The following is a 25,757-nucleotide window of genomic DNA, read 5'->3' on the forward strand; positions in this document are numbered from 1 at the left end:
GACATTTATCTGTCACTATTTGTTATGGAAAGTTACTTCTGAAATATAGTTTTCCAGTCACTGCCAAGCTATATGCTTCAGAAAGGATTTTCTTTCCAATAGCCATGTTGCAAATGAGTGAAATAGGATATCTGAGTTTGTCATCTTTTTCCTTCTTGTCTCATTCCTTCTCTTCCATAAGTCTTTTTTTTTCTGGGTCCCCCCCCCCTTTTTTCTGGTATCCTGGAAAATGTGACTACCCTGTTTCCCCAAAAATAGACATACTCATAATACTTAATAAAAATATGACACCCCCTGAAAATAAGACATAGTGTGTCTTCTTGAGGAAAAAAATATAAGACAGTGTCTTATTTTCACACAAACATGGTATTTGGATAACAATACTATTCATAGTATAGTGAGTGAATTAATAATGCTCCAGAATGGGTGTTTATTCTCTAGCAGTTTGTATTTAGCTTTGCATTCCTAGTTGGAAAGATACTTGTGAAAGATTACTGAAATAAATTATCTACCATTATAGCTTAATAAATAACCACCTAAACTGAGAGTAGGAATTTCCACTACCAGTCCTGATTGTCTAGTCACATGTTCTTCTGTTTTATTCATTTAAACCATGTATTTCCCAAACTATGGTCTACCAAGAATTTCTGAGTTCAGCTCAGACTCAGCTGGGACTTCTGGGTGTTGAAGTACAAAATATCTAGAGTTTGGAAATTACTGAGTTAAATAATATCATTGAATAGAATTATCTACAACACATGAGTCCACAGGCCACAAAAAATCTCACAATGGTTGGATCTTGAAGTATACAGTTTGATTCCAAAATAGGGATGAGGGTGATCCCAGAATGCTGATCTCATTAAAATAAAATGCCATCTTTTGGAGCACATTCCATAGGTCTCTCCTGTTCCTTCCTTTTTGAATACCTTGCTCGTTGATAGAATACAATTATGACAGCAGTTGCGGCATTGAAAAGGGCCATCAGAAGCATGATCCAGTATGAATATCCATAATTGTTGGAGGCCTTGATTCCTCCTGGAGACGTGCAATGCTTGGTTGCTAGCTCCGCAGACAGTTCATTCACTTCCACATTCACAGGAAACAATATCAAAATCAGAAGACAGCAGACACCTAAACATAGGAAAGAAAATTGTGCTGATATTATTTTGGGGGGAATGATCAACCAATGAGTAATGCTTATAATATGTTTTGTTTTTGTTTGTTTTTTGCTCTCATGAACAAAAAATACTGAATCAAAGTGTCTCAGGCTGGGAGCAAAGATCAGTACTAATGAAACAGTGTTTTAATTAATGCATGAAATGGAAGGAGTTTTAATGACATCCAGCCGCTCTTCTCACCCTGTATTTTATCTAAGTCATGTCTCTCTTGCATTTAGCTAACTCATGTCTATCCTGCATTTCAGTGTGGACTCAAGATAATCCAGTTCAAAGCAGATATTATGGATTATCTTATTTGGCATTCTGGGTTATATACCTGTTTGGAAGGGCCTTGAGTCTAGACTACCATATAATCCAGTTCAAATCAGATAATCTGTATTTTATCGGGAGTGTGGAAGAGACCTAAGGGTCCTTCCACACTGCCCTTTATCCCAGAATATCAAGGCAGAAAATCTCACATTATCTGAGTGTGAATTCAGTTGAAAGCAGATATTGTGAGCTTTTCTGCCTCAATGTTCTGGGATAAAGGGCTGTGTGGAAGGGCCCTAAGTGAACCCTGTCTATCTCTCGGGTGCCATTGTGGCTGAGGGGGGTTGCTATGACATGAAATGGGTGGGGTCTAAAGGGGGCAGGGCCTACCCTTCTGACTGGCAGCCAGGGGGAGAACAGCTCTTCCTCGTCCTCCCTCCCCCCATTTCTAATTGGAGATCTATGTGTTCCTGTGTGTGCGAGGAGGGAGGGGAGCTGCTCCAAGAAGAACTGGCCTGGCAGCTGGATCTCTCTTTACCTGCTCTTCTCCATGTGCGGGGCTCCCTCGTCAGTTTTAAACACAGTTGCCCCCCTCAGGGCAAGTGCGGAGAGTAAAAGAAAAAGAGGGGAGCGTACCATTCGGGACAAAAAAGGGGGGGAGTGAAAAATGGATATAGGCCAATCTGTTCTTTGGGGGAGGTTGATTGTCACTTTTTGGAAAGTGATTAGTTTTGTGGCCAAATTTGGTGTGATTTGGCCCAGTAGTTTTGTTGTTAACTCAGTCCTAATTATGCACATTACATATATATATATATATATATACACACACACACACACACACACATACACACACACATATACAAACACACATACATACACACACACACACACACAGATTATTATTGTTGTTGTTCTTATTGTTATTGTTGTTGTTGTTATTATTATTATTATTATATAGAGTGTCAACTATATTTGTAGTAGAGTATATCTAGATGAGACAGCTCTAGGACTCTGATCCCACTTTAACAGCCAGTATTCTATTCTTGAAATTCTCTGTTGGAGATCTCCAGTGCTCTCCCCTGAAGTAGACCTCTCTAGCCAAGAATGTCTGTTTGCAAGATATTTCCCAGCAGCTGCGATGAACTGTATTTATGTATTTATTTTATTTATTTATATCCTGCCTTTCCCCTAAAATGGGACTCAAGGTAACTTACAATGTAAGTTAAAACAAAATATCTAAAATAGAGGCTTTAAAAATCAATAATCAATTCAATTAAAACATCACACTGAAACAATTGCAAAGCACATAGTACTTCTTGTTTTAAAAAGCAGACTTCCTGTATACCCCTTTCCCTAACCACGGTTCCCCAACTACATCATGTCCAACCAAATTGGGGAAATGTTACTATTAGGATCCCCACTGGCTGCATGGGGGTAATATCAGTTATAGTCCAACTCATCTGGAAAGCAACAGACAGGGGGAAGCTGTTGCTTAACTTCTATTTAGTACTGATATGTTTTGCAATATTAGTCTCCTTTTCTCCTGAATAAATTCTTTTAGTCCAAAGGCTTCTGTTACAAAAAGCAGGAGTCTCTTGAGACATATTCAGTGTAAGAAATGGAGTTATTTCAGTCGCAGGATCAGAAGGATAGCAAAATACATCAAAGGAAACCAGATGTAAGCTTAATAGGGGAATGAAGGGTTATATCTCCAGGGAAATGTTTGACGGAGTTCATCTTACAGTCTACATATCACAACTTTCCGATGAATCTGGAAAATACTTTTTCCCCCTCAAGTGTATTGCTAATTCTTTTTGCAGCAAAGTTTTGCCCTATTTTTTCAGCCTTAGTTTGCTTGCTACCTTTTTATTCAGTTCCAAAATGGGTCAAGTATCTAACTATGCTCACAAAATGATAGTCCTAAATATCATGCATCAAGCATGTTTGTACGGTGTATAGCTAGGACAGATCAAAGACCCCAGGTAGCTGTACCTGTTTTTTCAGGGAGAAAGGGTTATATTTTTATTAGGACCAATTAAGATATCAAGGAGTAGTAAGGATAGATCACCAATTGCAAATTAGTCTATAGAAATTGGAGAATTCGCGCTAATCCAATGCAGAAGAACAATGTTCCATTTTTTACAGAATGAGACAACTACCTGGGGAATAGATTTGGGGTATGATGAAAGAAAAGTGAAATGTTAGTCATTTCACATGGTACTTTATATATATATATATATATATATATATATATATATATATATATATATATATTCAGAAATGGGAGGAGACACTTGTGAGTGTTTTTTCTTTCTTTCTTTCTAAATTTGACCTCATGTACAGAAAAAAATTGGGGACTTTGCAACTTGATTAGGATGAAATTGTAGGATGGGCATGTACAGGCAGTCCCTGAGTTACAAGTATCCAACTTACAAAAGACTCACAGTTAAGAATGGCACTGAGACAACAGGAAGTGAGAGAAATCTATTCCTAGGAAGGGAAATTCACTCCTGAAAGAGTTATCAGGAGGGAAAAGTGTCTCCACTGAAACTTTCTCACCAAAACCTGTTTCCACAGCAACACATTTTTTTCAACATTCAGTTGTCACAGGGACAGAAAGGTCAGAATGTGAAATCTTCTGAACAGGGGCACAAACAACAAAACAAACACCACAAGGGTGTTAACTCTTCCCTTTGCTGTCCAAAGCTGAAAAATATTGGGATTTGAAGTTTGGTCAGGCATCATCACTCTAGTAGAGAGGGCTAAAGACATTGTAAAGCTACAACTAATAGGCTAGAGCAAATTTTCGTTAAATTCGTTAAAAATTCATTTCGTAAGCAATTTTGAATTAATATTGAACCATCTGCTCACTGCCCTTACAAATATTACGAATTTGAATAATAAAAGTACCTTTTTTCGTTTGTTTCTGATGTCTTTGGATGAAGCTGTAGCCCCTCTGAGAGGAGAAGCCATGTTGGCATGCCTCTCAGCCAATCAGAGCGGAAGAGGGAGAGAGGGAGAGGCATGGACATCGATCTGCTAGCATTTTAAAAAAAATGTTGCTTCAAAAATCCCCAAAAATCAGTGGATGGGTCAAACATTATGAAACTTGATAGGCAAAGAGTACTTAATTTTTGCTTCCATTCTGGCAAATTTCATCATAATAGCTTTCATAATGCAGGAGAACGAAGCCTCTGAATATTGACCATTAATGAAGCAATTCGCCATAACGAGAGAAAAAACTCCATTTCCCAGAAGCCTTAGCAAGCCAATCAAAGTGGAAGGAAGAAGGACAGGGAGGCGTGGCTATCGATCTGCTAACATTTTAAAAAAACGTTGCTTCAGAAATCCCCAAAAATCAGTGGATGGGTCAAACATTATGAAACTTGATAGGCAAAGAGTACTTAATTTTTGCTTCCATTCTGGCAAATTTCATCATAATAGCTTTCATAATGCAGGAGAACGAAGCCTCTGAATATTGACCATTAATGAAGCAATTCGCCATAACGAGAGAAAAAACTCCATTTCCCAGAAGCCTTAGCAAGCCAATCAAAGTGGAAGGAAGAAGGACAGGGAGGCGTGGCTATCGATCTGCTAACATTTTAAAAAAATGTTGCTTCAGAAATCCCCAAAAATCAGTGGATGGGTCAAACATTATGAAACTTGATAGGCTAAGAGTACTTAATTTTTGCTTCCATTCTGGCAAATTTCATCATAATAGCTTTCAAAATGCAGGAGAAGGAAGCCTCTGAATATTGACCATTTATAAAAGCATTGGGCTGAAGCAAACGTTTCTCCAATAGTACTATGCCCACTTGCAAACTACAATTCCCAGGTGTTCCAGGCCCTCTCTCCTCTTAACATTCCCCACCCCCTTTTGTCCTCACTTAGAATCATAGCGTCATTGAACAGTAGAGTTGGAAGAGACCTCGTGGGCCATCCAGCCCAACCCCTTCTGCCAGGCAGGAAGACACCATCCAATCCCTCCCAACAGATAGCCATCCAGCCTCTGCTTAAAAGCCTCCAAAGAAGAAACCTCCACCACAGCCCGGGGAGAGAGTTCCACAGCTGAACAGCTCACAGTGAGGAAGTTCTTCCTAATGTTCAGGTGAAATCTCCTTTCCTGTAGTTTAAAGCCATTGTTCAGTGTCCTAGTCTGCAGGGCAGCAGAAAACAAGCTTGCTCCCTCCTCTCTATGACTTCCCCTCACATATTATACATCATGTCTCCTCTCAGCCTTCTTTTCTGCAGGCTAAACATGCCCAGTTCTTCAAGCCACTCCTCATAGGGCTTGTTCTCCAGACCCTAGATCATTTTAGTTGCCCTCCTCTGACCATCTTGACCAAACTTTCATACAGTATGTGAATTCTTGGAAGGTATGAGAAGTTTAGAGAGAAGGAGGGAGGAAGAGGTTTGAATTTTGGACTCCAATTGTGGCATGATTCCCCACTCTGCCACCCACTTGGGCAAGTCACACACTCTCAGCCCAGAAAAGCCAATGGAACAGGAAATAGCACTTTCAAACCAGGAACTAATTTCCTTATTCAGAGGCTGATGGCCATCTGTCAGGAAGGATTTGATGGTGTACTATGATTTCTGTTCCTGGGTGATAAATGTCATTTCCTAATTGGTTCTGTCATAGAAACATGGCAAAATCTATGACACTGCCTGAACTTTGTGCAAGCGACATGGATGGAACATATTATGGTTTGGTCCACCAATTTAACAAAGTTTCAGCCACAAAAACAAAGTTTCTGAAGTAGAACAATGACTTTCACAGTAAAGACAACCCAATGAAACAGGAAATAAGACTTTCAAACCAGGAACAGATTTCTGCAATTATTAAAAAATGGTTTATTATAAAAGCTATGAAAATTCGCCAAAAATCAGAGGATAAGGGAAACGTTCCAAATTTTGGTGAGCTATCAGTGTTAAATGTGTTCTACCACTGTACCAAGTTTGAAGAAGATCACTCAAAAAATGAGGGCGGGAGAGTCCTGTAAAATCTCCCCTCTTGCTGTTTTTTTTTGGCCACTGCGCATGCGCGTCCGCCATTAACGAATTAATTTAGAAAATAACGAATTTTCGTTAATTTCGAATTTTTGGGGGGCAAAATTCGGAAATGACTTCAGAAACGAAACGCTGGCGCCCCCTACTTTTGAAACGAGTTTAGAATCAATTTTTTCATGGATCGCTCAAGCCTAACAACTAATACTCAAATAGGTTCAGCACTCTGGATAGCTCCTTTAAACCACAGACTAAAAACTAGTACATATTTACCACTTCAACTTCCACCCATGTTCAGACTACACTTCACATTATGGTTGGCAGATAACTCAAGTGGCTCCCACATGACATGGTGGGAGAAAAATATTACAGGCAGTCCCCAAGTTAGGAACAATATACATTCTGTAGATTTGTTCTTAAGTTGAATTTATATGTAAATTGAAACAGATACATTCTTAAAGTGTAATTCCAGTCAAAAATACAGATTCCATAGCATTGAACCATGGTCGTTAAAGTGATGTCAAAGTGCATTCATTCTACAGTGTAGATGCACTCTGGATGTGCCTGAATGTGTGTCTGTGTGTGGATGTGAACATGGTATCTATATCCATGGTATCCATGACAAACATGGGCCTATCCCAATTGGTTTCTGGACTGATTCAATCAGCAGGTCGTACCCTTGAGGCGATTTTCAGCTCGGAACATATGGATCTGTGAGCGGAGGTGATCAATATCTCCGAATATCAGAGCCGTGCAGGGGTGGAGGACCTATTAAAATGCTCTGCCCTCAAAGGCTAATGGATCTTCTGATATTCCAGGAGGCTTTAGAGGATTCTATGGCTGGCATTACTAACAATGCTGTTGAATCTCTAGTCAATAAATGGAGTCAGAATCTAACCAGGGACATTGACACGATCACTCCGAAATGTAATCTGCAACCCGTTACAAATATGGTTCCCTGGTGACAATCACAACTAGAGTACAGATGGTGAAAAACTCAACTTTTATGCCTCAATACATGATATAGAGGGCATTTTTGCTCCTATAAGGTAGCAGTATGCACCACAAAAAAATTTCTTCTCTGCATGCACTGTGTCTGCAGATTCACGTCCAGCCGAGTGTTCAGAGTGGTGAAAGGCTTAACCCAGGTGCCCTCTCCTCCAAATCCATTGCTAGAACCTTCACTGCGATGCTTTTAACAACCATTTTACAGATACAATCTCTTGCATAAGAGCCAACTTAGATGATATCATTAAAGCAGAAGCCAACAATGAGGTGTCCAGCAACTCTGTGAGTGGGATTACACTGGATCAGTTTCAATTGGTGAGTACTGTTGATGTGGACAAGCTGCTGGGTTCTCCAGGAAGGAGATGCAATTCAATCTCAAGTACAACAAATTGTAATGCATCTCTCAGGGAGGTGAGAATTATTATTATTATTATTATTATTATTATTATTATTATTAATAATAATAATAATAATAATAATAAATACTGCATCCTTCTTGAATCCAGAACAAATTTAGGAGAAGTTTTGTCACTTTGTTTCTTAATCAGTTATCTCTATAGTAGTTTTATATTTAATCTGAGTGTGCCAAGTTACATTTAGTTTGGTTTACACTGACAACTGCAGGTTCGTTTAGATTTGGAAAGCTGTTTCTAGTATAGATTTTGCATGCTAGTTCTTCCTCTATCAAGACTGCTGAAGTTCAGTTTAGTTTGGCTCTTTATGAAGTTTTGGTTTGTTTCAAGCTATCTATCAGATATTTATTGAGATTGGAATTCACTGCTCTTTTGGACTTTAGGTTATTTATCAGCAAATAAAATTTATGAAGAATTTTGATATAAATATTTCAGTTAGTACAGATTTTAAACCATGCCATGACATTGTTTGCTATAGAAGATGATTTTCTGATTTCAAACCTTATATAAACAAATAGTTCAATGCTTTGTTGCCTTTGACTTTTTTTTTAAATTTTTTGAGTTAACAATTACATAATTATATTGCAATATCAAGTTTTCAAAAATATTCCAAAGTGCAATGCACATTACTTACCAGAGATGGAATTCCAGGTATAGACTCCAATAGGGCCCAAAAAGGTTTGATAGGGATTGCTAATGGCATTATAAGATGTAAACACAAAGCTGAGGAAGGTGCTAAGCAAATGAAGAACCAGCAGAAGAATAATTACAATGTTGAAAGTCTTCATTGTGGTATTTTCCAGTAAATCTGTAACTGAAAAATAATATTTTGGATATCAAAAACTGCAGAGATGAATACTTCATGTTTTATGTGAAGTAATTTCTATGAGTTATTATGTAAAAAGCTAAAAATGTGCATCCATGCTAAGAAACAGTGGATGGTCATGAAAGCCATTGCCAAATATAATTAGGCATGTTTGATTCTCTAGAGAGTATCATTATCTATAAGTGAAGCCCGTGAATCAGTCAAGTTGACCTAAATCTTAGGACATGTTTAGCTCATTCAGTTTTTCACAACCCTTAAGTGGAATTCTTGAGTGATTATATTTTATTTCCAGCATTTAGAAAGTTGAACTAAAAGCTAAACTAAACAACAAGTGTCCAAATGTCAACTCCATTTTTCAGGCACTCATATTAGTAAAAACAAACACATTTGCAAGGAATCCAAATTGAGACTCTGGGGGCAGTTAGAAAGACGAGGCAGGGCACCAGAAATATATATATTTGTGCAAAGTGAATCTAACCCTGTTAATGGTTTTCCTGAGCTAAGCTGGATCTCAATGATACCCTGATCCTTGCCAGATATTCTATTTTCAAACTCACTGTATATCAAAGATGGGTCTGGGGCAGGTTACCCTCACTTCTCACCATTGGTATTCTGGCTAAAGCAAATGGCAGTAAGAGTCTATCAACCTCTGGAAGGTTAGGTGATCCCCACTTTTGCTGTAATTGGAATTTAGGAAAGGCATGCATTTTTTAAAATTTTGAATAGCTGTCCAAGAAATAGTGAATGTTTGTGAATTGGTAAATCTGGTTTTGGTTAGCTTTAAAGGTGCTAGACGAGCATTTCTCAACTTGGGGGTCAGGACCCCTGGGGGTTGCGAGAGGTTGTCAGGGGGTCTCCAAAGACCCCTCTGACAAATGACAAAATAACCCCCCCCCAGCTCCACCAGTAGTCAAATTTGGGCATATCAGGTATTTGTGCCAAATTTGGTCCAGATCCATAGTCGTTTTGGGTTGACAGTGCTTTCCAGGGGTAGGTGAACTACTTCTCCCCTAAATCACTGTGAATTCCTACCAAATCCCTCCAGTGCTTTCTGCTGGTCATGGGGGTTCTGTGTGGGAAGTTTGGCCCCCAACCCCACCAGTATTCAAAGTTGGGCATGTTGGGTATTTGCACCAAATTTGGTCCAGCGAATGAAAATACATCCGGCATATCAAGTGTTTACATTGCGATTCATAACAGTAGCAAAATTACAGTTATGAAGTAACAACAAAATAATTTTATGGTTGCAGGGTTACCACAATATGAAGAACTGTATTAAGTGGTTGCGGCATTATGAAGGTTGAGAATCACTGTGCTAGACTATTCTTAAGATACTGAGGCTATTTTGGCTATAGAGTGCAGCACTTTGGACAGCTCCTTTAATGCATGGGCTAAACTCTGGAGTAGATTCATTACATCATTGATATGGGACCAAAAAAGAAAATGGGTTCCCTGGAACTACAAAGACAAGTATCCACTATTACAGTAATACAGAAATCATTAAACCTAAATTTAGTTCAATACATCAATATGAAAATAATAATAAAGAAACAAGAACAATCATTATATATAAGAAGAGGACTCAATTTGTTTATGTGGAACAATTAAAGAACTAAAGAACATTTATTGTTTATGAGAAGAGGAGTAAATTCATCCTTCAAGAGAAAAAGATTGTTTTTACTGTGAATGTAACAGTCCTTTGTTTGATTGTTTAGCAACACCTTTTGTACCTGTTTTCATATTGATGTATTGAACTAAATTTAGGTTTAATGATCATTGATATGGGAGCCAGCAGCTGTTAAAGTTATGCTTAATACAATAAATGCTGATTGGACTTTTCCATTGCTAAACTTCATTGAATTAAATGTTTGATAGTGTCACAACATGACTTTTCAGAAGCATGTTGCATATTCTTTGCTGTGTGGTTTCACAAACAGGCTTGTTATGTGTTAAGAATTAAAACAGAGGGATTTCTAATGCCTAACTAGCAAAAGTAGTAACATCCTACTTTTTTACAAGTACAGAATTCAGGGCAGCCTTTTTCTTATTAGCAAGTACATTTTGTGAGCAAAAACGCCAAATTTGACTCTCTATGTGTGAAATGAGCATGGAAAGGGAGAATATGAATGCTTAATCGAATTATTTTAACTTTTAAAAAAATTAAAATTATATCTGACTGTTCTCCTGACTATGGTGGCAGACTATGTGGTTAAAAATGCAATGCAGAAATTCCCCTTCTTACCATCCTCATGTTAATTCCTTGACTACCCCTATGATTATCCCTTTGCATACCCCCACCCTCCTTTCCCATTTTCCCCTATTTTTCCTGTTGTTGTTGTTGTTGTTGTTGTTGTTGTTGTTGTTATTACATTTGTTCTCTTTTCTCTTTTCCTCTTTTTCCTCTTCCCCTTTTTCTGTTGTTTTTATACATTTTATTGGACAACTTTAATAAAATCACTTTTTTAAATGCAATGCAGTTGGCCCTTTGTACCTTCGATTCAGCACCGATGGATTCAATCATCCATGGATAGAAAATATTTTTTAAATACAAAAAAGCAAGACTTGGTTTTGCTATCTTATATAAGGGACATGTTTTACTATAACATTGTACATAATGTTACATCATGGGACAGGATCATCCACAGACTTTGATATATATGGAGACATTCTGTAACCAACTCATAGCAAGTAACAAGGGCTCACAGTAGATAGTATATTGGGTAGATTTTTCCTGAATAAAACAAAAAATTTAAAAAATGTTGGGAGACAACTTTTATAGGTGTGCCAAGTCATTCTGCTTCTATTCTGAGAAGTCTATAAAGCTATGGTTGTTTATTACATCAAATACATCATTAATGGCAGCCTATTAAGAGTGTGATTAAAGTTGGTGTGCTTTGCACTGTTGAACATCCAAGATGTAAAAGTGATGATCGAGTATACTGTTCAGCTGAATAGCACCCGCAATAAATTTCAAGGATAATATCAGAAGTTTTTGTTAGCTCTCCAGTAAGGCTACTAATTAACTGACCTTTTATTATATGAGTAAATTGCTCTTGCGAGCAAATTCCTTGCTGCTCAAGAACTGCTGGATAAAGGCAACTACTTCATTGCAGTGTTTTACAGCACTTCCTACATTTTGTTCCTGTGCTCAGCAGCTACAGTCCTGTATTCTTGTGAGTTCTACATAAGATACCAGGGATCTGAATAATGCACTGGGATGTGGCACGTTGCAAACAGGTTTTGTAATTTTTGTAGTTTGTAAGGGTAATGGGACATAAGCATTTCCATTCCATGTCAGCCTAAGCTTCAACTAAACCAGAGCTTCTTAAACTGTAGGTCCCATTAACAGTGAGCCCATGAGGTCCCCTTAGCTCAGTGTTGGGGTCCCTCCCCCTGCAGAGTAGGAGCAAAAGAAAAAGCTCAGCTCAAAATGCTAAGGGACGGGAAATGGGCCCAGTAGAGGCAGCTGGCCATGTGGATGGATAACTGAGAAAGAAATTGCCTGGCAGTAGAGAAACTGGAGGTGAGAAAAGGAAAGACAAATAAGGTATAAGAGCAAAGGAGGAAGAAGGAGCTTCCAGAGAGCACTACATCATGGGTTTTAAACAGGGGCAAAAAATTCCAAGACTTCAGAAGAGGTTCACAAACAGACTGGTTAGTCCAGGAATTTCTGCCTCTGTTGTCCAGACTTGCTGCTTTCTTCCAAAATTTAGAGGGTCCTGAGATGGTTGCCATGGGACTTCAACCAAAAACCTTGGCAGTTTTCATTTATAACTGGCGAGATGCAGATATGCAGATATTTGGAGATTCAGATATGCGGATCACTGCAAAAGTTCTGTTCTTTGTCCTGGCCAGAAAAATGGTGACCTCCAAACATTTCATGAAGTATCTGCCACACAAACAAAGCTAACGGGGTAGGACCACTACTGCCCAAGTCAGCACTGCACAATGAAACAGGAACACTCACTTTCCAGCCAGGAATAGAACTTTGTCACTATCAACTATTTTTACAGCCTGGCTACCTGATCATCTGTCCAGACAAATTTGGTTGTGTACTTGTGGCATCGAACAATAGGGTGCTGTTCCTGGGTTATACATGGCTGTTCTTATTAGCCACCTGCATGCCCTTGGCTCTCAGTATTTACATTCCTTTCCAGCTCATCCATGTCCCAACAGCCAGTAGTAAGATTTTGCCATTTACTAAACTGTACCCATGTTGTCAGCATACACCCAATGAGGAACTGACATGTATAACCCGACAATGTCATCCTGTTGTTCCCTGGCACAAGTACACCATGAAACCTGTCTGCACAGATGGCCATACAACAAGGTCTGACTAATTACAGTAAAGATGACATTCTGTACCTGGTTTGAAAGTGTCTGTTCCTGTTTCATTCTGTACTACTTAATGTGAAAGTACTTGTTGCACCCCAGGAACTTTATTTTTCTGCCACAACCTTTATTAAACAGGTGAAGGACAAAGTTCCTCTTACTAGGACATAGTTTTTGCCTTCTACTCAAGTGTCAACTTCTTTTTAGGAACTGACCAATCAGGAACAAACATTTAAAACCCGGGAACAAACCCAGATAAAAACTCCCATGATTTCTGCACCTGAATATCTCACGTTCTTTGCCTTTTGCAGCAATTGCTCTTGGGTTTACAGGGAATGGCATCTGGCCACCTTTCTGGTTGCTGTTGTAGGTCCTGAGATAAAGGTACTGTCTGGATGGGCCCAGAGAAGAAACTCTGCCAGCCCCTCCAGCCATTACTGTACTTCCTTCTCCCCAATTACATTCCCTTGCTTGAAGGAAATAAGAGGAAACCTTCTAATTCTTAACTATTGCAAGCCTAACCCTTCCTACAAAGTTTGGCTTGCAATAAGATGGGCCCTCTACATCACCAATTCCACCATCCACAGCTTGAATATCTATATCTATCTTGACTTTGCTATTTTATTTAAGGCATATCATTTTACTAAAACATTGTATGTCATTGGATTTGAACATTCACTGTGGATCCTGGAATCAAACCCTAGCAAACACTGAGAGCCACTGTATTTTTTGTACTTGGAAGTTTGACATGCTCTAATTGTTATTACTGTGGTACTATAGGTCCTCCATACCCATGAATCTAACCATATACAGTAATCTCACTTATCCAACATACACGGGCTGGCAGAACGTTGGATAAGCAAATATGTTGAAGAATAAGGAGGGATTAAGGAAAAGCCTATTAAACATCAAATTAGGTTATGATTTTACAAATGAAGCACCAAAACATCATGTTTTACAACAAATTTGACAGAAAAACTAGTTCAATACGCAGTAGCGCTATGTAGTAATTACTGTATTTTCGAATATAGCACCAAAACATCACAATGTATTGGAACCTTGACTACAAAAACATTGACTACTAAAAGGCAGACTGCATTGGATAATCCAGAACGTTGGATAAGCAAATGTTGGATAAGTGAGACCCTACTGTACCTCTATACCCGGGGTCACATAAAATTTATTGGGCAAAAAGGGATTACAAATTGAAAATGTTTAAAAAGGGCTGATCTAAAGAGTCATATCATTTCCAACAGTGTCAGAAAAATGCTTTTTATGGTTATAAGCAAAGTGTGGATATTTTCCCATTGCTTCCCATTGCTTAATAAACATGATCAGACTTTGGCTTCGATCCCATGTACCCTAAGCATAGCATAAATGGCCACACATAGAGGTATGCTGAACCAGCACTTCACAATCCCCATGCAGAATAGCAACATTGTGCTATAAGCAATGAGCAATGAGCAATGTCTAATCATGAGATGCAGCTGCAATGCACAATGAGCACAGTATGTTAACCCTGTGCACAATATTGTTGCATGCACGACTCCATTTGTGTTGCTGTTAGCAGAATATATCTGTTGTGCTATGATGAATCATTTCTCCCACATGCGCAATACATCTTACACATATGTATGACACTAACACAATTCAACCGTTGTTTCACTACTCTGGCATATGGTGTATACCATTGCTTGCAGTTTATTGGATTATAAAATTATACTGTCAGTTTTACACAATAGTTACTTTGCTCTGTCTGCCTATTATGTCAATCTTAGTTGTACTTTTTATAGTATTCAGTGTCTTTTAGAAAAACAGTTCTTGAATACTGCACCTAAATTGTAGTTTTAAAATAGAAATGCTGGGTCTTAAACATAGATTTGTGAACGAAACTAAAATAATCTCATCCAAGTAATAAAAGCAGTCCAAACTTTGATTATATGATTTTAAGCATGCAGATTATACAACATCAACAAACTGATTAAACTCTATGTATTTTTAAGGGGCAAAAAAAAGTACAATTTAAACATCATGAAAACATATTTGGGATACATGTTGTCAGAGGCTTTCATGGCCAGAATCACTAGGTTGTTATGCATTTTCCAGGCTGTATGGCCATGTTCCAGAAGCATTGTCTCCTGACTTTTCACCCACATCTATGGCAGGCATCCTCAGAGGTTGTGAGATATAGATATCTGCCATAGATGTGGGCGAAACGCCAGAAGAGAATGCTTCTGTAACATGGCCATACAGCCTGGAAAATGCACAACAACCCATATTTGGGATAGATGATAAATAGGATCCTTGTTTAGAGGAAAGACTGGATAATAATTTAACTAATACCTCCACAGTAATACAATACAATAAAATGTTGCTCTCTGTGTTAGACACCTCAAAGCTTGACAAGACATTTTGGACTGTTGTCCATGTTGTAATGCCAAATTTCAAATTAAAATTCCAAATGGCTTGTCATTTAAAGCTAAAAGGGAGGTTGTCACAACTCATCAGGAGGTAATACTTCAACATTTGTCAAAACGATTTAGGATATGATCAAGAGAGAGCATCCAGTTTCAAATAAATAAATTGACATTTCAAAGAGAGGGACTTCTTAACAGGAAAACTAGAGGCCTGCTTTAATCCATTGGGACATAATGTTAGCCACTTGAAATCCAAATGTCATTGAAGTTGCTTTGGCCAGTTTGAAGACAAAAATTCCAAATAAGGAAGTGCTTCCTGAAAGCCATAAAAGATTATTTGCTATAATCCATTGAGGAATATATACGTATATACTAGCTTGGGTACCCAGTGATACCTGGGTTACTTGAAAAGCACCTTGTTTGTTTTTGGGTGTTAGGCAATAGCAGTTTGGTCATATGCTATGTCTTAGAAAAAACTATCTTTGCTTTTGTTTTTTATTAATGTGCCTATTAGAAAATGCATAAGGATGTGAGTGAACTACAATTCCCAAAAATCTTGGGTCAGTCCTCCCAAAACTCCCCCAGTATTCACAGTTGGGCATGTTGGGTCTCTGTGTCAAATTTGGTCCAGATCCGTCATCTGCTGGGTTCAGTGTTCTCTCAATACATGTGAACTACAACTCCCAGATTTCCAAGGCAATCACCCCGAAACCATGCCAATATTCACAGCTGGCCATGTTGGGTCTGTGTGTCAAGTTTGGTCCAGATCTGTCGTTGACTCAGTTCAGTGTTTTCTGAACACGGGTGAACTATAACCCCCAGATGCCAATTTCAATCACCCCCAAACCTGCCTTCTAACTGAAGGTAACCATTAATAAGAAAAAGCCATTCAATTTAACAGCCACCACTATATCGGAGTTGTAAATTCCATCATATAGCTCTTCTGTCCTGAGTCTTCCAATATTCAACTTCTTTATAAGGCTCTGTGGACTAATTCTATTAAACAAGTGAAAAATTTATCACCACTATAGCATGGGTAGGATGCATATATGTTATACGCATCTCATTTGGGTTGCTGTGAGTTTTCCGGGCTGTATGGTCATGTTCCAGATGCATTCTCTCCTGATGTTTTGCCCACATCTATGGCAGGCATCCTCAGAGGTTGTGAGGTATATTGGAAACTAGACAAAGGAGGTTTATATATCTGTGAAAGGTCCAGGGTGGGAGAAAGTACTCTTGTGTATTGGAGGCATGTGTGAATGTTGCTATTAATCACCTTGATTAGTATTGAAAATCCTTGCAGCTTCAAGGCCTGGCTGATTCCTGCCTGGGGGAATCCTTTGTTGGGATATGTTAGCTGGCCCTGATTGTTTCATGTCTGGAATTTCTCTGTTTTCAGAGTTTTATTCTTTATTTACTGTCCTGATTTTAGAGTTTTAAAAGTAATGGTAGCCAGATTTTTTTCATTTTCATGGTTTCCTCCTTTCTGTTAAAATTGTCCACATGCTTGTGGATTTCAAAGGCTTCTCTGCATAGTTTCATTTGTTCACCTTAACTAGTCTTTTTTCCAAACTAATCAATACTATGTATTATTAATACTATTTCCTCACATGAGAATTGTGGCAAATCTTGGATTATTCTGAGTGACCTTCATGCAAATTATTTCTTCACAGCCTGATGTTATTTGCATGGAGTTATAGTTTTCTTTTTCCCAATGTAGGAGTTGTTAGGTAAAAGAAAACATTAGGCAATGCTGTATGATGCTTTGTATTAACAATCTCTTTCATGCATCTTTTTCAAAGCCTAGCAACAGGAGTATGTGAACACTTTCCAAACATTTCAACGTTATTTTCTCTCTCTCTTTTATCAATTATTCACTCAGTACATTTAGTATGCATCCGTCTCTGTCCCTTAGAACTAGCAACAATAAATAAGTCAACAATTTGGAGACTACCAAGGACACTTGCTAACATTCTGGAAACAAAATACAAAACTTTTCCTTTGACTTCAACGGGACTTATGTGGCCTAGATATGAGAGATTTTATATAAAAAAAGAGAAGACACAGTTTTTTTGCTATCAATTAAGGATGTCCTTGAGAAAGTTTCATTCATTCCAACTGGTTGACTTACTTTCCTTAATAAATTCACAACCATTCTATCTCTGTGAATGACATAATTCTGGAAGAATAACCATAAGTCAGTATAAAGAAAAATGGAATTCTTGATACCGTATGTGTGTGTGTGTGTATGTGTGTGTGTGTGTGTGTGTGTGTGTGTGTGTGTGTGTGTGTGTGTGTGTGTATATATATATATATATTTCTGGTATCATACTGTTCATGAAATGTGAACAATTAGCTATCTGGAACATCCCCAGGAAATCAAATGTTTCATTATTATAATTTGTAGAATATTATGAAAGTTCTAAATAATCTATCATATATACCTGTGTATAAGTTAACCTCATGTCTAGAACAGTTTTTGGACCCAAAATTATGTATTTTAATTTCCCCCCGGAATAAGTCAAACATGAATAAGTCAAGTCCTCAGTGGTGCAGTGAGTTAAACCGCTGAGCTGCTGAACTTGCTGACTGAAAGATCAGTGGTTCAAATACGGGGAGTGGGGTGAGCCCCCACTGTTAGCCCCAGCTTCTGCCAACCTAGCAGTTCAAAAATATGCAAATGTGAGTAGATCAATAGGTACCGCTCCACGCAGTCATGCTGGTCACATTACCTTGGAGGAGTCTACGGACAACGGCGGCTTAGAAATGGAGATGAGCACCAACCCCCAGAGCCAGATACAACTTGACTTAATGTCAGGTGAAAACCTTTATCTTTACTAAGTCAACCTTGATCCCACATTTTCTAACACATTTCCACACCCAGGCATTCAAAAGAGCTGGAAATGGCACTGAAGTGAAGAGAGTGGCAGTGGTCATTGCTTTTTAAAGTTTTTTTCTGGGAAGGACTAAACTCTACCTATTCAGTAACACATTTTGTGTCTCAGTTTGGTTATGAAACACTGCCTTTCAGAGAAGGGGATGGTTCCTTTTGATTAAAATGTAAGGTATAGCACTCACATGAATAAGTCGACCCAGATTTTGAGGTCAATCTTTTGCCTTAAATTTCTAAAGTTATACCTGAATATATATGGACAGTATTTCCATATATAGGTCCCAGCAAAATGCACCACTGCAATTGCCTGAGTTCAGGCCTGTAGCGAGGGGGGGGGGGGGGGGTTTAGGGGTTCAAACCCCCCCCCCCCCGAAATTTTTCAAGTTATAAAAAAAATCTCGTTTACTCATGAATTTTAACTGGTTAACCAAATCCCCATGCTAAGTCTATGAGATGCAAAACATTAAGAATCCCCCCAGGCACTATCTCAAGCAGATATTGACAGGTTTGTAGCGAGGAGGGGTATGTGCTAGGGGTTCAACCCCCCCCCCCCCGAAATGTTCAAAACCCCTCCCGAAATTTTTTTCTGGCTACGGCCCTGCCTGAGTTGCATTGGTTTTGATTTAACATACCACATGCTACATAAAATATATAAGCAGAAGGACATCAGAAAAGCCATGTTACTTAGTTCAGCATTTTGTTCACACAGTGGTGAAGCCTCATGGTGAAACCACTATCTACTGGCCTGCCATGAGCACGATATCACCGTTCTGCTCATGTTCCCAGCAATGGTATTGAGAGACATGCTGCATCTGAAACTGGAGCGAATACAGAGCAATCATAACTAGCAGTCACGGACAGCTTTATCCGACATGGACATACTTAATTCTCCTTTAAAGCCATCCTAGCTTCAGGCCATCAGCTGATTTTATAGTGGCAAATCCCACAGGTTGACTATGTACTGTGTCCTTTTATTTGTTCATCCTTTTATGCACACAATTTTCCACTGTTCAGTTTCAGTGGATGACCGCAGGTTGTAATATGATAAGGGAAAGAGAGATGGAGAAAGGGTGGGGGGGCTCTATCCCCTTTTCACACATAGGCATTATTTGATACACTTCTGCTATATCTTTCCTTATTTGTTTCCCCTCTAAGCAAAAAAAAAAAAAATCAATCATTGCAGTTTCCGATAAGGGGTTATATTGTTGTTACAGGCTGAGCTTCTCTTATCTGAAATTCCAAAATCTTTAGTAAGAAAAGCTGAAATTGTCAACATGTGAAGCTATGATAGTGACGCCTTTGCTTCTTGATGGTTCCGAGTACACACATTTTGTTTCATGCACATAATTATTATATAACATTACTTTGGGGCTATGTGTATAAGGTGCATATGAAAAATGAATGAAAAGTCATATTTAGACTTTGGCCCTATCTCCAAGCTATCTCATTATGTAAAGGTAAAGGTTTTCCCCTGATGTTAAGTCCAGTTATGTCCGACTCTGGGGGTTGGTGCTCATCTCCATTTTTAAGCCGAAGAGCCGGTGTTGCCCTTAGACACCTCCTAGGTCATGTGGCCGGCATGACTGCATGGAGCGCTGTTACCTTCCCACCAGAGTGGTACCTATTGATCTACTCATATTTGCATGTTTTCAAACTGCTAGGTTGGCAGAAGCTGGGGCTAACAGCAGGCGCTCATTTCGCTCCCCGGATACATATGTATAACTGGAGGAAGTTTACCATAGAGTCAAACCGGGGAACCTAGAGATTGCTAGAGAGAACACTTTATATCAAATCCGTGAAAACCAAATCTACAAAAATCAAAACTGCAAACATGGAGGGACAACTGTCTTTCTAAAAACTGGTTTACTGGTCTTTGCTCCCTTATGATACTTTTGCTTTCCATATAACTAACCACATATAAACAAATGAGAAAATGCGATGGTCTGAAGTTCATAATGATCAAGTACAAAAACTGGATCGAACTAAACTGTTGTCAACAACAACGGTCCATTCACTGCAATGGTTATTTACCTTGGAAAGTGGTGTCTGGTTTTCCAATTCCTTGTAGCACGTTCCTTGAGCAAAGTCCTTCAAAGAGTCCATATGTAATGGTGATCACCACTGTTGAATTTCCTTCTTTGTAGCTGATTTTACTTGAGACCCAATTTTTGGTTGCAAGGACACAGCAAACTATTACAAAAGAGCAGATACTGGTCAAAGATGCTGAGGCATACATCAGGGATTTTCGCCGGGATGGCATTTTGTCAAACCGAAAAATATTTCTTTGAAATGAATTAAGATTCTTTCTTCCTCACTTCCCTTAGAACTCTTCAGCTGTTTTAACAGAGAAATTGAACGAGCAGAAGCTTTTCTTCTGCTATTAATGACTAAGAGCATTGTCACTGGTATCTGTGCTGGCAGAAAGTTATGCCCATAAACTTTGGACTAACAGCAGTGGTAATAAAGATGTAAAACAGATGAACTCTGGTCTGCAGGAAAGTGTTACCACAGTAACCAGGAAAGCCCTCCAGCCATGAACAGGAAGGATTTCCATATCCCTTTCGCTTTTTAGTTAATTGCAGTTCAATAAGAGAACGTGGAAAACATATATTTCCATTTCCATACAATTTTGTTCATGCAAAACCTTTTGTGGGATTATTTTATTTGTAAGCTGTTGGGACTAATGCTAAGGTCAAATCTGTCTTTGTAATTATTTCCTGAAAGCAATGAATAACCAATAGCGGATGGTAATTACACACATACCACACCCTTCTTCTTGTCCCTTGCCCATTTATACCTCTGTATGCAAAGGAAAAAAGCTCACTACATATCAATTGTCTTCAATTCTATCAGAAACAGGTGTACAAGTACTACGATTAGATAGGATTTAGGTCTCAAAATGATTATCTTTAATTTCTGAAAATTACAGTACAAACCTTGACATTCTATAAATCAATATAAATGACTATTTACATGATCAGTATGTACTTCAATATAGACCAAGTAGTTTCTACTTAAATCCCCCCTCCCTCCCCTCCCCTCTTCCCACCTCCCCACCCCCAATCTGGGCCAGCTTGTTTTAATGCATTGATTTAATTGTTTAGGGTTTACTCACTTAAGTAAAGGTTTCCCCCGACGTTAAGTCCAGTCGTGTCCGACTGGGGGTTGGTGCTCATCTCCATTTCTAAGCCGAAGAGCCGGTGTTGTCCGTAGACACCTCCAAGGTCATGTGGCTGGCATGACTGCATGGAGCGCCATTACTTTCCTGCTGGAGCAGTACCTATTGATCTACTCACATTTGCATGTTTTCAAACTACTAGGTTGGCAGAAGCTGGAGCTAACAGCAGGCGCTCACTCTGCTCCCTGGATTTGAACCTGCGACCTTTTGGTCTGCAAGTTGAGCAGCTCAGCGCTTTAACACACTGCTCCACCCAGGGCTCTTACTCACTTACTGGATGTCTAAAGTTGATCTTACATCATTAACCTGCAGTATTTATTTTCAAAGTCTGCAGAAGCTGAAAATAATGTTGGTAACTGGGAGGCAGTACGTTTTCTTATTTTGACAAGTGAGGTCACAACGTGAAAGTATGGAATTTTGTATTTGATGTAAACTGAATGTTTTAGGGTGCATCTACACAATAGAATAAATGTAGGGTTGCTGTGAGTATGGCCATGTTCCAGAAGCTTTCTCTCCTGACGTTTTGCTCACATCTGTGGCAGGCATCCCAAGAGGTTGTGAGGCATTGTTAGGAGCATGGTGAAAACGAGTGAGAAAATCCCTTTATTTGATTAAACCTTCCAGAGATATACACTAGATAACATAGATCTAAAGCATGAATATCTTAAATCTCTCTACTTTTTGAAACAATTGTTGGCATTTCATATAGTTGTAAGAGAAAAATAAGTAGCACGAATTCACATGCTGTTGCAAGCAATATTGTGTGCTTTTTTAAAAAAAAATCTCCACTGATTAATTAAATTACACAATTCTTAGTAGGCTTTTATTTATAGAATGCAATTGGACACAAAAGTGAAGTTGGAAAAATGGAACAGAAACTAGGTGTGAGGGTCATCAGTGACATAAATAGCAGAGGTAGTACTATTCAAAGTCCTGGTTGTGGCCAGCAAGGGGTTAAATGCCTTGTGTCCAGGCTCCGAAGCATTTTATTTTATATGAACCTGTTCAGGCTACAAGGTTTTCAGGGTAGGCATTTGTCCAAATTTCATCACCTTCTCAAGCCATTTAGGCGATTGCTCCCAAGCTTTGAGCTTCCCTTCCTAGAGAGATTGGGATGGCTCCCTCTCTGTTAATCTTCCATTCATTTTCTGTTCCAACAAAAATTCACTGGAAGTGTTTTTAGATGGAACAGTGAGACCTTCATAATCAAGGGATCCCCACATTTTCATTTGCCCATGCTTTCTAGACCCTCTAAAGGTTACCATAGAGTTACAACACATCTTTATGGTATGATGGGACCAGACATGAGATCATTTAATGGCATTTGGTCATATCAGTGCTTTCAGGTAATTATGGTCTAACTTTTACCAGAGCCATAATATGCAGTGATTGTCACTGGAATGGGACTTAGGGCCCTTCAACACAACCATATAACCCAAAATATCAAGGCAGAAAATCCCACAATATCTGCTTTGAACCGAGTTATCCGAGTCCACACTGCCATACATTCCAGTTCAAAGCCAAAAATGTGGGATATTTTTTCAGCTGTGTAGAAGGGACCATAGAGACTCTATTTAATCAGCTGCATTGATGTTAGGGATTCCTCTTCTTCAGAAGAGGAAGGGGAGCAGGAAAGTGTTCATGTGTCCATCATGGGTGAGTTGGAATCTGAGGAGGGCCCACTTTTCAGGAGAGGCGAAAGGAAATAGAGCAGAGACGTCATTCAGCTAGAATAGCTGCCAGGAATGCAGCTGAGTAATTAGAAACTGCCCTAGCAGCTGTGAGGGGACTCAGAGCTATAAAGCAGAAGCAAGTGCAGTCAGCTGTTGCTAGTAACAAACTAACTCTAATGCCTTTGCTACCCGTGTGCCTGCTCCGAGTCTGCATCTGGATTTATTGCTGTTTCTTTGTCTGAAGTAAGACTGCTATTTGATTTGGGACTGTATCAGAGACGAAGAACTGCATTTGCCCTAAGACTTCCTTGCTTTGGGGTTGTTGTGTGTCTTTCGGGCTGTGTGGCCATGTTCCAGAAGCATTCTCTCCTGACGTTTCGCCCACATCTATGGCAGGCATCCTCAGAGGTTGTGAGGTATGGAGAAAACTAAGCAAAGAGGTAAATATATATCTGTGGAAAGTCTAGGGTGAGAGAGGTCAGTGTGAATGTGTGTAGTTAATCACTTTAATTAGCATTGAAAAGCTTATCTGCTGTCTTCTTCCTGCCTCTGTCTTCCTTCCTTGCTTTCTTTTGCATTATTACATTGGGTGTGCTGTATGATTTGCTGAAGTAAAGCAGTTTTCATTTACTTACCACAGTGTCTTAAGGCTGTTCTTGCAAGACAAAACAGGACAATTGATTATAGTACAACCTGGGGATCACAACCAGACACAGTGAAGACATCTGTCCTTGTGCTTTGCTACTCTGCTGCTGAATATGCATGCCCAGTGTGGAATACATCTCATCATGTTAAAACAGTGGATGTGGCTTTTAATGAGACATGCCACATCATCACAGGATGTCTACAAACCACACCACTGGAGAAATTATGCTGTTTAGCCAGCAATGTACTACCTGACATCCGTTGGGAAGTAGCAGCTAGCAATGAAAAGACCAAGATATTGACATCTCCAGCCCATCCCCTGTTCGGGTAGCAGCCAGCACGCCAACACCTGAAATCAAAAAATAGTTTTCTAAGATCTACAGAGATACTTGCAGGAACACCCCAGCAAATGAGAGTCCAAAAGTGGCAGACTAAATCCTGGAACCTCAATCAGTTGCTAACGCTGGATGAGAAACTCCCTCCCGGGCACACAGAAGACTGGGCGACTTGGAAGGCGCTGAACAGACTGTGCTCTTGCACCATGAGATGCAGAGCCAACCTTAAGAAATGGGGCTACAAAGTGGAGTCCACGACATGCGAATGTGGAGAAGAGCAAACCACCTATTACAATGCAGTCTGAGTCCTGCCACATACACAATGGAGGACCTTCTTACAGCAACACCAGAGGCACTCCAAGTGACCAGCTACTGGTCAAAGGACATGTAATATAATGCCACGTTGTTGTTGTTTTTTTAAAAAAAGTGTTTTCAAATACATTACAACTTGTACCCTTGGTTCGCTTCTGACACGATAAATAAATAAATAAATTATAGTATCCAATTCCAAACAAAGCGCTGAGAAAACAGTACACACAACAATCTTAGCTGAAATGAGATTTGAGGCGAAGTGTTCAGGATCACTGTTCACACCCTCCCAGTGCAGCAAACAAATATATAACAACCAGAACTCCTTAAATATTTCTGCAAAGTGCAATGCTAAATGTGTTTCCATTGCTCCATTTCAATGATGCAGTAAAGAATTTCATATATGCATAATAAATAAGGATCACAGGGTGCGCGTGGGTGTTGATGTCATACATATGGATAGGAGAGCATACCTTGCATAATATTAAGATATTATTGGCATGGCAACAAATGGTTTATTCAATGCATCCCACAATCACCATAACAGAAAGTCAGAAATGTACCACCACATATTCTATCTATGACTCATTGTGCAAGGAAAACTATGTTCATTATGCCTTGAGAAACATTATGAGGATCATATTGGACACTTTCCAGATGTGCAATAGAGGGATGCTTGCTGCCTGTTATCAGGCACGCTTTCAAGTTTTAAGCTATATAGTGAGTGTCCATGAACTGAGGTACAAATATATCTAACTTCAAACAGTACTAGTTATGACCTTTAAAGCCCTACATTGCTTGGGTCTAGACTTCAAAAAACTCCTATCTTTCTATATGAGTCTAGGATCAGCAGGGAGGGCTTCCTCTTTTTGCCACCACAATCGCAGGCACATTAGGCGAGTACATGCGTCTTTCGGTGTCTGTTCAAAGGTTTTGGAATTTCTTTTTCCACAAGGTCTAATTGACACACTCCCTGCTGTTATTCTGCTAGCAGGGAAATACCTTTTTATTTAAGGAGTCATTTGGATTTTAATACCTTGCAACAGATGAAGCTTTTAATGAGAGGTATTTTGCTTCTGTTTTATTATTTTTAAAATATGTTTTTAAGACTGTTGTTAAGTTTTTTTTAAAAAAAAAATGTACCAGGAATTGTAAAGAAGAAAAAGGGGTGGGTGGTGTTCATTCATTTGTCCATTCAATAAAAGTGAAATGAAGCAAAGAAAATAGGCTGACAAACAAGTAGGCTTCTTGTCAGTATTTTCTGCATTTCATTGATTTCTAACTTCACTTTTCC

General features: G+C 39.0%; 1 protein-coding gene across 2 annotated transcripts; it reads right to left on the reverse strand.

Moving 5' to 3' along the window:
* Nucleotides 1-402: 402 nt before the first annotated feature.
* Nucleotides 403-24,179, reverse strand: clrn3 (clarin 3). Of its 2 annotated transcripts, XM_062976069.1 has the most exons (4): nucleotides 24,071-24,179; nucleotides 20,355-20,513; nucleotides 8,490-8,669; nucleotides 403-1,131 (listed from the first exon to the last, which is right to left on the reverse strand). In XM_062976069.1, the coding sequence occupies exons 1-4, from the start codon at nucleotides 24,075-24,077 to the stop codon at nucleotides 860-862; spliced, it is 618 nt and encodes a 205-aa protein (XP_062832139.1). In that variant the 5' UTR covers nucleotides 24,078-24,179; the 3' UTR covers nucleotides 403-859. The 2 variants fall into 2 exon arrangements, with proteins under 2 accessions (XP_062832139.1, XP_003218622.1); XM_003218574.2 differs by lacking the exon at nucleotides 24,071-24,179 and having other exon boundaries at nucleotides 20,355-21,302.
* Nucleotides 24,180-25,757: the final 1,578 nt, after the last annotated feature.

The sequence above is a fragment of the Anolis carolinensis genome, chromosome 3, assembly GCF_035594765.1.
Source record: "Anolis carolinensis isolate JA03-04 chromosome 3, rAnoCar3.1.pri, whole genome shotgun sequence".
In the NCBI taxonomy this organism is placed as follows: Eukaryota; Metazoa; Chordata; class Lepidosauria; order Squamata; family Dactyloidae; genus Anolis; species Anolis carolinensis.